Genomic DNA, 13,016 nt, shown 5'->3' on the forward strand with positions numbered 1-13,016 from the left:
TTAGAGGGAACACTGGTTGCCAGCCCCCCAGGGCCTCCTCGTCCCACCGAGCAACGGGAGTGAACAATCCAGCCCCTCCTTCTAATTTGGAATGACCCAGTTCTAAACTTCAAGCGAACCTAAAAATAAGCCAAGTGTGTTATCCTGAGCGCGCGTCCTGTCTCCCACAAAGCTGCCTGCCAAGATTCCCTTACGAGTTTGGCTCGTCCTTAATTAAAGCATATGAGTCAGGGTGACAGGTGAGCATGGTGCCAAGTGCCTCGAGCGCGTATGAATATTCGGAGCTGCTGGAGCCATCCAAAGCAAGGGCGGACGCGACAGCAGATAAATTAAGCGACAGGCCGTCATCTGGGCACCCAGCCTCCTTCCTTCGGGGGCCCTGGCTCGGAGTCAGGGTCTGGTGCGTTATGTGCCTCGCGGGGCTGCCATAGTACACAGATTATACGGGTACTAGAGGAGCGGGGGGAGGAGGGGTTTAGGGAGCTCAGGGATTGGTAAGGGATTCTTGGTTCCCCTCCCAGCGGCCGTGAGAGAGCTCCTGGCAAGGGGGTTTACCCCACAGAGCAAATGGCCATCTCGGGTGCTCCTCGGGCCTGCTCTTTCTGGGCCGTCGCCTAGACCTGACGAGGAAGGAGCGAGCCCACAGCGGGCCGGCCGGCGACAGCTTCGGGGGCTTCCTCCTTGGATCCTGACAGGGGCAATGGTGCCGGCCCACCCTTCCTGCGTGGGCAGCCCCACATCCTGCCAGGGCCCCACTCAGCCCCGTAGCAGAGCTGACTCCTCCCCAGCGGCGAGAGCTGTCCTTCCTGTGGGGCAGGAAGCCACACATTTCTCCATCTCCTGCTGCTACAGCCCCTGTCCCGCCCTCCTCTTGGCCAGGTTTGGGTGCCGGTGTAGCGGATGGGAACCCGCTATTATTGTATCAGCTTGTCTGTAAAGCGCCAAGCAACTGTATGGCGCGAGGGGAACCAACAACCCACATCCTCCTCCTCTAGCCCCTCCGGGGCTGGCTCTAGAAGAAATATTGGCTCTACCCAGACCGCCCGGCAGTGGTGGGCGCTAGCATCACCGTACCCACAGGCAGGGGGTGGCGCTCCTCTGCCCTCTGCCAGGGGAGCGCAGTGCACCCAGGAACCGGGGTCTCAGTGAACACGGGTCATAGGATCACCGAGATGCTGGGCTGGAAGGCACCTTGAATCATAGAACCATAGAGCTGGAAGAGATCTCAGGAGGCCATCAAGTCCAGCCCACTGCTCTAGGCAGGACCAAACCCAACTAAATCAACCCAGCCAGGGCTTTGTCAAGCCAAGACTTAAACACCTCTAGGGACTCCACTACTTCCCTAGGGAGCCCATCCCAGCGCTTCCCCACTCTCCTAGGGAAATAGTTTTTCCTAATATCCAACCTGGACCTCTCCTACCACAACTTGAGACCATTGCTCCTTGTTCTGCCATCTGTCACTACTGAGAACAGCCCCTCTCCATCCTCTTTGGAACCTCCCTTCAGGAAGTTGAAGGCTGCTCTCAAATCCCCCCTCACTCTTCGCTTCTGCAGACTAAACAGACCCAACTCCCTCAGCCTCTCCTCATAGGTCATGTGGTCCAGACCCCTCATCATTTTGGTCGCCCTCCGCTGGACCCTCTCCAATGTGTCCACATCCTTTTTGTAGTGGGGGACCCAGAACTGGACACAATACTCCAGATGTGGCCTCACCAGAGCTGAATAAAGGGGAATAATCACTTCTCTGTATCTGCTGGCAATGTACCTTCTAATGCACCCTAATATGCCATTCACCTTCTTGGCTACAAGGGCACCCTGTTGACTCATCTCCAGCTTCTCATCCACTGTAACCCCCAGGTCCTTTTCTGCAGAACTGCTACTTAACTGGTTGGTCCCCAGCCTGTAACTATGGTTGGGATTCTTCCATCCCAAGTGCAGGACTCTACACTTGTCCTTGTTGAACCTCATCAGATTTCTTGTGGCCCAATCCTCCAATTTGTCTAAGTCACTCTGGACCCCACCCCTGCCCTCGAGTGCACCTTGAGAAGCCACCGAGTCCAGCCCCCCGGGATGTGGCAGGATGAGGTAAACCTCGGCCATATCCCTTGCCGGGGTTTGTCCTTAATACACCTCCAATGCTGGGGATCCCACCAGCTCCTACCACTGGCACCTCCTACCCCTGACCAACCCAGAGCAGTTTGCCTCCCCAGATATCCAGGGCGGGGTCTGGATCCGGGGGTCCCCTGGAATCCTGTCTGACCCGTCGTCAAGGAGACGGTCCCACAGACGGGACCTAGTGCCGGGGACTGGGCAGGCCTCAGGGCCCTGCTTGGATTCCACGTGGTCCAGCTCTCCCCAGCTCCAGGCTGCCTCAACCATCTTCCAAGCAAGAGCAGCAGGACAAGACCCCCAAGCCGGAGCCTGAGGGCTGGGCCACCACGGCCCCTCAGCGAGCTGCTCTGTGCTCCCTCCACGGCGCGGGCCGGGGACTCTTGCACGTACCGGTAGGTGACGGCTTGAAGCGCCCGGCAGTAGCAGCTGGCCAGCCAGAGGGAGCGATCCGTCAGGATGTTGGGGCAGTGGGAAATGCGCAGGATGAGCAAGTTCCCGCCCGTGGCCTTCAGCAAGGACTCCAGCCCGGCTTCGAGGCAGCCCCTGAGGAGACGGAACCAGCAGGGAACAGAGCTCAGCGGGGCTCCCTGCTCCCAAAGCGGCGCTAGACCCCTGGCCAGGCCCAACGTGGGAAATCTGGCCCTGAAAGGCCAGCGGCCTGGCCAGAGAGCAGCCGCTGGGAGGAGCGGTAGAGCCCTCGGGACATTTCACCTTGGACTGACCAACTGCCACAGGGAGCAGCCCTGCCCTGGCCAGCGGCTCGGACTAGGGCCCCGATCCGCCAAGGCACTCGGGCACTGGGGAGTTCCATGGAAACGAGCTGCCGGCGGGCCTGCGAGGCGCTGGGCCTAAACATCTCCGCTCACTCCCATCTCCGAGGGCAGCCGAAGGCCACCGCCTCTTCCTCAGCCCGCTGGGCTCCAGCGGCAGGGACCCCGGCCAGGCGGTCGTACACGGGCGCTCCCCCTCCCTCGCCCTGTCCGCCTTAGCCGGACTCGTGGCTTATTTCAGATCCAGACCCATAGGCAGGGTCTCAAGTACCCTAGATTAGTTCAGGGGACGGATCTGCTCCCTCATCCTTCCCCAGCGTCGTGGCCGGCCACTGTGCTCCCACTGACTGGTGCTTCATGGATCTAAGCCTGGCCCTTACCGCACCTCTGCCAAACCTGCCCCCCAGTCCTGCCTCCCCACTCCCAGCCCTTCCCCACCCTGCTCTGTGCCCTTCAAGCCCAGCTTTGCCCAGACAAATACCACTGCGAACATCCCCGGCTCCTGCCGACAGGAGTTTCTCTCCTGCCTGGCGATAGAATCACAGAGCATTAGAACAGGAAGGGACCTCGAGAGGTCATCGAATCCAGTCCCCTGCCCTCCCGGCGGGACCAAGCCCCGTCTAGATCTGTGTTTCTCAACCATTTTTTTTTTTTTTATAAAGCACCCCTTTTTTAAACAAAATTATAAGTACCCCCAGTACCTAGTTTTCAGACACACAACAATTGTTTCTACCATTGCAACACATTTGTTTAAATAACTTAATCGTAGCCAGTTCGAATTAGGAGGGTAGTGTAGACATACCCTTTGGGTGTAAAAAGGACAAAAATAATAAAGTGCTGTAAAACGTCAAACAAACATTCAGTTTTCTCCACATTTCCTTGGTAATTCAATGTGTTGACGTACCCCCCAGACTTCTCTCACGTACTCTTAAGGGTACTTGTACCACTGGTTGAGAAACACTGCTCTAGGGCATCCCTGAGAGACGTCTGTCCAACCTGCTCTTAAATTATCTCTAGTGATGGAGATTCCACAACCTCCCCAGGCAAGTTACTCCAGTGATTAACCCCCCTGGCAGTGAGGAAGTTTTTCCTCGTGTCCAACCCTTACTGCAACGTAAGCCCTTTGGAGTTTAAGCGATGGAGCGTTACTTGGGGGGACCCTAGCCGTGTTCCCTCTACGCTGCGCGGCAGTACGGCCCTGCAGCTGCTTAAACAGCCCTGCCTAGCCAGGCAGCTCTGTGCACCGAGCCCTGAGCCCCTGGCTGGGCGCGGCTGATTAAGTAGCCACAGGGCTGGACTGTCACGCAATTTAGAGGGAACACGGGACCTAGTATTTTTGACAGGCAGGGACTGCGTTTCTGATGGCCCCCCAAGCACTAAAGGAGGGCTCAGCCCTGGGTTGGGCCATCCTGTCCGTTCGGTACCCGTCGATGAGAGGAGGTTCCCATGCGGCTGGAGCCCGCGGGGGTCCTGGGATGGGAATGGAGGGTGCTGTATGGAAAGGGCCGAGGACCACCAGTGCTAAGCAATCCCAGGAACCAAAGCAGTGCATCTTTTGGCAGCCAGGAGGCTAGACACGTTCTCCCAGGGGAACGTGAAACGGGAGAGCCAGAGCTACCGCAGCAGCCGTGACCGCGGGGACGGAAAGGGCCGCATCGTCTTGGCTGACGAGAGCCTGGCTGAACCGGGCGGCTCGGCTACGGAGGCGGGGAAGGGAGCGTCTCGCCGGGGCTCACCGGGTGCTTTTCATGTACTCCTCCTTGCTCTCCTTCTTCCCCCTCAGCCGCGGCTTCAGGTTCTGCAGGGTGAGCGAGTGCGTCTGGGTGCACCACTGCGACAGCATGCCCAGGAACTGCGGGGGGAAGCCGGGACCCCGTTAGGAAGAGACACGGGCCGGGCCGGAGCACCTGCCACCGGGAAAGCTGGCATGTGGCTCTCCCCCAGCCCCGGGGTGGAGATGGTGGGGTCCAAACACCACTCACACACGTCTATGCTGCATAGAAACACTCAGTCACCGTAGTGCCGAGTCTCAGCACTCTGGCGGCCGGGCTAAAAATAGCAGAGGGGATGTTCTCGGTTGGGCTGGACCTGCACTGCTATTTTGAACCGCACGGCCTCAGGTCCGTTCAGCCGGGCTCTGACACTCGGTGCCGCGGGTTTTTCCTTTGCAGCGCGGATGCACCCATGGAATCAGAGGCGCACATGCATGTAGCCATCCCCACGGACTTTGGAGGGAGCAGCCTCAGAAGCCAACACGCACCAGCGCACAGCTGCCGTCACCGACCTCGGAGGACGACACGCGCCAACACACGTGCACACCCACCCGGCTGCACACACGCCAGCTGGAGGGGTTTTTGGCTAATGAAAATGTTTCATTTACAGATTGAACCTCTCTAATCCGGCCTCTCTAGTCCACCGACTTCCGTGGTCCGGCAAGATTCCAGTGAGCCAGATGTCCAGGGGGTGGCCAAGTTTCCCACGGCCCCATAAAGTTTGTTTCCAGCCTCCCGTCCTGGCTGTCAGTGTTCTGTGCTGTGAGTTAGCTCTAATGTACCCCTCAGTTTCTTCTCAAAGCCCATCAAGAGGATATCCCCGGGCACAGGGCCTTTAGCCCTGAGCAGACTCCAGTGGGTTCAGGACGCTGCAGCCCGACTCCTCCGCAACACAAGCGCCTCACACCTCTCCTCCACTCCCTGCACTACCCAATCGAGTTCAAGGCCTTAATCCTTCGCTTGGAAGCGGGGCCCGGGGCCCAGTGAGCAGTGGCAGGGTTGCTAATGCTGCGAGACAATATTGACCTCCCGTGGTCCAGCAAATTCTCTCGTTCGGCACCGCTCAGGTCCCAAGAGTGCTGGACTAGAGAGGTTCAACCTGTACCGGAAAAACCTGGCTTCATTTATAAAAAAGGCCCACCGTGACGCCGACAGAAAACCGTGGCACAGAAAGGGAAGGGCAGGGACACATCAGCTCTTGAGAAACAAGCCCCGTGCTGCTTCCATTTCTGGTGTTTTTGTGGGCCTGGCTCTGCCCCGGGGCATTCCCTGGAGGGCCTGGCTGGGGCCCCACAACGGTCTGGCCCTTTACCTTGGACGACACCCTGGCGTTCTCCAGCAGCACCCGGGTCCACACGGCAGGGTGGCGTGCCACGAACTTCCAGTCCTTGCAGACCTCCGCAGCTTTCAGCAGGGTCTTGGTGTCGAGGTAGGTGAAGATGCAGAAAAGCGCCGCTCGCATCTTGAGGATCTCCGGGCTGATCACCTCGTTGGAGCGGGACGGGCTGCCTCTCTCGGGCCGGAGGGCCTTCCCGCCGCCCCCCTCGGACCTGCCTGCGCGACAAACACCATCAGCCGGGGCACTGTGCGGGAAGGGGAAGACCACGCAGGAGCACGGCCGGGGTTAGGGGTATGTGGAGCATGTGCGTCAAGTTTTCCTAAGCATTTAAAATAACAACCCTTCACCTGCCCCTAGCACCCTCCCTCAGGGGAGCGCAGAACGTTCTATGAACAGATACCCTGGGAGCTTGGGCTGTATTTTGAAACCCATTTTAACCCAGGGAAACTGAGGCACGGACTTGAGCCGAAGAGCAAAGAGAATAATGGAACCCAGGAGTCCTGAATCCCAGTCTGTCCCCACCCCACCACGAGTGGAACCTGAATCGCCACAACCCCCAACCTGCCTACAAATGGAGCCAGGGAGCAGAATAAAGGGCCACATTCAGACCCGAGGTAGCCTATGACAACTCCAGTGGCTTAAACAGAGTGGCTCCATTTACACGGGCTCTGAACATGGCCTGGGGTCTCAGCATTCGTTAACATACTTGGGAGGTGCAACAAAACCCGTTCCCGATGCCCCTGCTTCTAGGGTTTCCCATACACCATCGCCACGGTAACCAAGAGCCACGCTCTGGCAGAAGGGTGGTCCAAAAGGCTCCTCAGGTGCACAGAGAGAGCCTCTCGCACCCGAGAACCCTGCCCATGCGTCACTCAGTCCCAAAGTGCGGCCAGCTCTGGGGCGGAGCACAGCAGCTGCTTCGCAGCAAGTCACTACAGTCTAGGACAGGGGTGGACAAGAGACCAAGCCACCTAGGTCAGTGCATCCCAGCCAGAGCCTGGCACCCCACTCCCACTGTCCCCCCATCTACCTGCCCCAGGCCACCACCCCCCTTTCTCCCCTTCTCCCAGGTCACAACCCCCTCCCAGACCCTGCACCTCCTCCTGCACCCCTCCCCCAGCCAGAGTCCTCTCCTCCCCTTCCTGGACCCCGCACCCCAAGCCACTACCCCAGATCACAACCCCCTCCCTCACCTAAACGCCACACCCTCATCCTGCACCCCTACCCCGAGTCCCCTTCTGCACCCAGCCTCCATCCCAGACCCCGCACCCTCTCCATGGAAGTGTGGCCCTCGACCACTTCCCAAAATCTCGGAGTGGCCCCCCCCCGCATTAAAAATTATTGCCACCCCTGGTCTAGGGCATCCTGGGTTAGGCAGGAGGCCAGACTAGCTGCTGGGGGTGAACCCTTCAGGCCGCTACGCCCGTGGAGAAGAGCGTTGGCTCTTGCTGGAGCTGCAGGGGGAACGGAAGGAGGCAGAACTATCACGGGGACTTGTGTCGTTTGTAGGGGAAGCCCCCCGGGACCTCCACCCACCCACAGAGGGACAGGAACATTGGCCCACGGTCCACCTAAGACACCATCTCTGGCCTCCTGTTCCAGCTGCTTCGCAGGAAGGTGCAAGAGCCCCACACCAATCTGCCCCATGGAAGGTCTTATCTGGGGCTCTACCAGCCAGAGACGGGTGTCAGCCCTGAAGCGGGGGCTCTAATCTCTCTTCTAGGGCTTTTTTCATTCGTTAAGAAACATCTGGACATTCCCAATAGCCAGATCCCTGCGGCTGCTAAATTCTGGATTCTCACTCAACGGGCGGCGACCACGCGCCGTCCGGTCTCCCTTCCCGCAGGCCGGGGAATGTTATAGCAGGGGGTCTCCAACCTTTTTAAGCACAAGATCACTTTTTGAATGTAAGTACAATCCAGGATCTACCTCAAATCCAAATCCCCTTGTCCCGCCTCCTGTGTACCCCTTCTCCGAGGCCCTGTCCCTGCTCACTCCGTCCCTCCCTTCCTCCCCCATCCTCCCTCACTTTCACCAGGCAGTAGCAAGGGTGGGGGTGCAGGCTCTGGTCTTGGATTAAGGGATTTGGAGTACGAGAGGGGCTCTGAGCTGAATTTAGGGCAGGCAGTTGGGGTTCTAGGTACAGACTCTGGGAGGGTGTTTGCAGGGGTGCTTGAAGCTAGAACAGGGGCTTGGGGTGCAGAAGGGGGTTCATGACTTGGGGTTCAGGATGTGGGCTCCGGCTGAGCCCTGTTTACCTCAGGTGGCTCCTGGCAGGCTCCCCCCTGCCCTGGCCCTGCACCACTCCCAAAGCAGCCAGCAAACTCCATCCCAAGTCCTGTTGTGCCCCCACCCTGCTCCGTGGAGATAGGGTACAGACGGGGATAGGATACCTTGACATCAGTGCCCCTCGTCTCCCTGCCCTGGCCTGGCCTGCCCAGCAAGCAGCAGGCTCCCGGGGGTGGAAAGAGGCAGATCCGAGGCAAAGGGCAGGACATGCACAGCAGTAAAGGGAGGGGCAGCTGACGTGCCTACACTTGGTAGCCTCTCCACCAAACCAGGCAGGAGCCCCTGCCTGGGGCGCCACGATCTACTGGTTGGTGACCACTGTTTTATAGACTTGTATCCTCTCTCAGGTAACCCTCCCATGTTATTCCAGGCCTTGGTTCCCTCTGCACCCCGTCTGCAGAGGAGACCACCCCATGGGGCCCTGGGAAGGCGCTGGAACGATTTCTGTTATTCTCCACCCTGCTCCTGCTTCCTCCGACTACCTGGGGTTGGGCTTGTCGGCCGCGTGGCCCGTGGAGGTGAGGTTTCCACTGCGCCGCCCACACGGGCGGGGGAACCGGATTAACGTGCGTGACTTCGGGCCTCGGTTTTCCATCGCCCGCAAATGTCAGCCCCTCCCTCCTTCGCCAGGCTGGGGACAGGGTTCAAGGGGAGAGCGCCACCTACTGGACCGAGATCACCACTGCTGGGGTTTCACAGCCCTCCCGCCACAACCAGGATGGAGACTCACCGGGCAGCCGGCAGCCGGTCGGCGGCCTTGCCACGTTCACCTCCGCCGGGAGGCGGGGGTCGTGCTCCCACACCTCCGCCTCCGACTCGGTCGTCCTGGAGCCCACGTCCGAGATGTCCCCCTCCTCCCCCTCGGTGCTGTTGCGGTACGGCCGGCGGTGCCAGTTCTGGATGGCCTGCCTGCGGAGCCCCGAGCTGCGGGCCGCCGCGGGCCGCTCGAAGCCGCTGTCCACGCCCCGGCTCTGCCCGCCGGGGTAGGGGTGCCCGTCGGGGTTCTCCTCCAGCTGGTACAGCTCGGCGCCGTCGCTGTCGTAGCAGCCCGAGCTCTGGGAGACGGCCTTCGCCCGGCTGGAGGCCCTGTGGGGACACGTGGCCGTGAGGCGGACGGGGACCGGGGAGAGGGAGGGCAGGACTGGATCCAGACCTGAGCTCCAGGCAGGGCACGGTGGCCCCGCACTCCACATCCGACAGCCCTGCTTACAGAAGAGACTCTGGTTTGTTTCAGACACGAGGAGGGGCCTCTGTCTCTTGATGACGAAGTACCAGGGGACAGCTCACAGGGCCAGCAGGGACCCAGACAGACACGCCCAGCCGTCACCTTCCCCGAGCTTCTAGCACCGGTTGCCTAAAACTGCTGGACGTAGAATCCTAGAGGATTCTAGGACTGGAAGGGACCTCGGGAGGTCACCGAGTCCAGTCCCCTGCCCCCATGGCAGGGTCAAACACCGTCTCTAGACCATCTGTGACAGGCGTCTGTCCAAGCTGCTCTTAAATATCTCCAGTGATGGGGATTCCACAACCCCCCTAGGCAATTTATTCCAGTGTTTAACCACCCTGACAGGTAGGAACTTTTTCCTAATGTCCAACCTAAACCTCCCTTGCTGCAGTTTAAGCCCATTGGTTCCCGTCCTATCCTCTGAGGCCAAGAAGAACAAGTTTTCTCCCTCCTCCTTGTAACACCCTTTTAGATACTTGAAAACTGCTCTCATGTCCCCCCTCAGTCTTCTCTTTCCTACACTAAACAAGCCCAATTCCTTCAGTCTTCCCTCACAGCTCACGTTTTCTAGCCCTTTCATCATTTTTCTTGCTCTTCTCTGGACCGTCTCCAATTTCTCCACAGCTTTCCTGAAATGCGGTGCCCAGAACTGGACCCAAGTCTCCAACGGAGGCTGAACCAACGCAGAGTAAAGCAGATCCCCCGCCCCGGCACTCTGGGGTCCCCAGGCCTACGAGGCAGCTGTCCCTTTGCAGCAGGTGGCGAGCCAGCCAGCCCAATAGCTGTGGAGAAGTCAGGGCTCGGGCCCAGCCGGGAGCCAGGAACCCGGTTTCGTTGGGACTCCACTGACCGCTGCATTTGGCTCCTCCCGCCCTTTTTCGAACAGCCCCGCCCCCTCGCCCCAGCCTCGTAGGGCTTGTCTAGACAGAAGAACATCAGCGCGGCCACACTGGGTCTGACCAAAGGTCCATCCGGCCCAGTGTCCTGTCTGCCCACAGTGGCCACTGCCAGGGGCCCCAGAGGGAGGGAACAGAACCGGGAACCATCCAGTGATCCTTCCCCTGTCTCCCATTCCCAGACAGACAGAGGCTAGAGACACCATCCCTGCCCAGCCTGGCTAACAGCCATCGATGGACCTACCCTCTCTGAATGCATCTAGCTCTGTGACCACAGGGCTCAGCTTTCATTTTGCCAGCCCGGAGCAGGGAAACCCTTCCAGCCAGCACACCAGCCTGGCCCAGGCTGAAGGCTGCGGCCAGGAGCTGAGCTAGCTAGATCTGTCTGCACAGGCCTGCGGTTGCAGGGAGACAGACCCGGAGGGGTGGCGGAGCGGGAGGGATCTGGACAGCACCTCCCCGGAGCTAGGCGTTGCAGAAAAAGCAGCCCGTGACATGGCTCCAGAGAAGGGGCGTAGGCCTAGGAGAAAAAGCTGAGCTCTCCTGGGGACACCCATGCTGACGACAGTCAAACTTGAAGAGCTGGGGGGCCAAACTCGTCTCGGGGGCAATGCCACTGAACCAAGGGCGCAGGGCAAACAGCTAGAGATCCGTTCTACAGAGCCCTGCAGCGGTAACCTCACCGCCCCACAGACAGGGCAGCCCCCCCAGGTCCGACGTGGGGAAAAAAAGGAAGGCCGATCAAAAGGGGGAAACCTGCATGTTTCATGCCACTCCGAGCGGCTCTGAATGCATCTAGAGGGCCGGCTCAGCGCACGCAAGGCGGCTGGGAAGCTGCATTTCGGGCTGCCACAGAGGACGGTTTCGGGGTGAGCATCCACCACCCTCCTGCGGAGAATTCCACTGGAAAGGAAGCGCGAGCTTCTTCCGCCCCCTCGTGACCGCCAGCAAAATACACTCCAGCTGGCCTCGCTGTCTGCTGGAGACGGGGGAGAGGAGGTGTGGCTAACCTGGAGGCCCCGCCTCTTCCACTTGAGGCTCCACCCCCAGTCACCCACCTTGCCACCACAGCCCTGCGTCTGCTCCCCCCTCCTCTCACCCAGCTGGAGGAGCCCTGGACCAACTACCCTGACCTCCGGCTGGCTCCTGGGATGCCGGCCAGCCCCGAATGCCAAGCCGGCCGTAAACCACTCCCAGCCCAGGATGTCCTGGGCCACCAGCTGGCCCTGAACTGACCCCGACAGGCTTCCAAGGAGAGAGGGAGCCAAGGCAAGCCCACAACCTGGGTTATGGGAGGATTAGCCCCCGTGGCCAAGGATACCCGCCGCCCAGAGCTGGGGAGAACGCGGCCCAGGAGATGCCTCGCCCATGTGGGGCTGGTTTCCTGCTGGGGAAGGATGCTGGGGAAAGCCAGGGCTGAGGGCCACGGGGGTGGCTTACCCGGTGCTGGAGGAGGTTCGCTGATTGGCAACGGCGTAGGAGCTGTGGATCGCTGCCCCGGGGCCAGCGTGCCGGTCCCGCTGGGGGAAAAGGAAACCAGACACTGAGCCGGTCACGCGCCCCCAGCGAGGGAAAAGCCCTTTGGCCAAGGCCTGCCCCGGGGGATCGCCCGGCTGACTGCGAATGGCTATCCATGTGCTGGTACAGTATCAGCCCGTCCATTTATACAGCGCCTTGCACTTGACAAGCTGGGGTGCAGCCACTTCTAGGGTGGAACATGCCTGCTCTTTGGCACCCATGGCACTACCCGGAAAGGGGGACTCAAGAGCAAATTGAAAAGGTGCCACGTTTTCCCTCCTGAATGTTGAAGATGGTTCCCCGCTTTGGAAATAAAGCGCACGAGGGAAGCTTTCAATACAGCAGCATGGAAGGGAGCTCCCAGGCCAGTCTCCTGGGGTAGCCCTGCCATCCCAGTGTGCCAGGACACAGGCTCCGCACTGAATTAGTGGCCCCTCACGAACCACCCACCAGCTACCCACGCTCAGGAGACACGTTTTCCCTCGTGGTCTCCCATCCAGCCCTGGATCCTGCTCAATGCTGCTTAGCTTGCGAGGCAAGCAGCCTGTGGCAAGTGGTAACTGCCCCGCCTTTCCATACTGCTTTGCTCCGCCCCTACCCTGCCCTGGCTCCGCCCACCTCTTCCCAGCTCTCCCCGGAATGGCACAGCCTGGCCTGCGCCTTCCCTGCCGGTGAGTGTGCGGAGGCCCCTGCACAGTGCAGACTCTTACCGGCCAGCCCCTCCCACCTTGGGGGGTGCATGTGGCCCCTGCCCGCCCCCCACCGAGACCAGGCTAGCGCATGCACCCGGAGCGACGTGGGTCCCCACAGGGCCCGGCGACCCAGAGACACAAGCTGATGCCAAGAGGAGATACCGGTCGGCTGGAGCCCTTGGAGCCGGCCCCGCTGCCCCGGCCCAGGCTGCCGTTGGGGGTGGTGCTGCAGCTGCTGCTTATGATCTGGAGCTGCTTCTCCGCCCGGTCGGCCCGGTCCAGGAGCTCCTCGATGAACTGCTGCAGCCGCACCTTGGCGTTGGCCTCGCGGGTTGCCGTCTCCTTGAGGAACTGGTCTATCTGGACCACCTCCCTGGCGCAGGGGAGACAGGGAGAGACGGAG

General features: G+C 60.3%; 1 protein-coding gene across 1 annotated transcript in view; it reads right to left on the reverse strand.

The window, feature by feature from the left end:
• The window catches only part of FBXO41 (F-box protein 41), a 51,192-nt gene that overhangs the window by 14,845 nt on the left and 23,331 nt on the right, over positions 1-13,016 (reverse strand). The window contains exons 3-8 of the mRNA XM_075931034.2: positions 12,776-12,986; positions 11,844-11,923; positions 9,013-9,368; positions 5,967-6,208; positions 4,619-4,734; positions 2,503-2,655 (exon numbers count right to left, since the gene is read on the reverse strand). Of these exons, the coding sequence (XP_075787149.1) occupies positions 2,503-2,655; positions 4,619-4,734; positions 5,967-6,208; positions 9,013-9,368; positions 11,844-11,923; positions 12,776-12,986 (1,158 nt within the window). The remainder of the gene's footprint in view (positions 1-2,502; positions 2,656-4,618; positions 4,735-5,966; positions 6,209-9,012; positions 9,369-11,843; positions 11,924-12,775; positions 12,987-13,016) is intronic.

Source organism: Pelodiscus sinensis, chromosome 4 (genome assembly GCF_052426305.1).
Source record: "Pelodiscus sinensis isolate ZL-2025 chromosome 4, ASM5242630v1, whole genome shotgun sequence".
NCBI classification, from domain to species: domain Eukaryota; kingdom Metazoa; phylum Chordata; order Testudines; family Trionychidae; genus Pelodiscus; species Pelodiscus sinensis.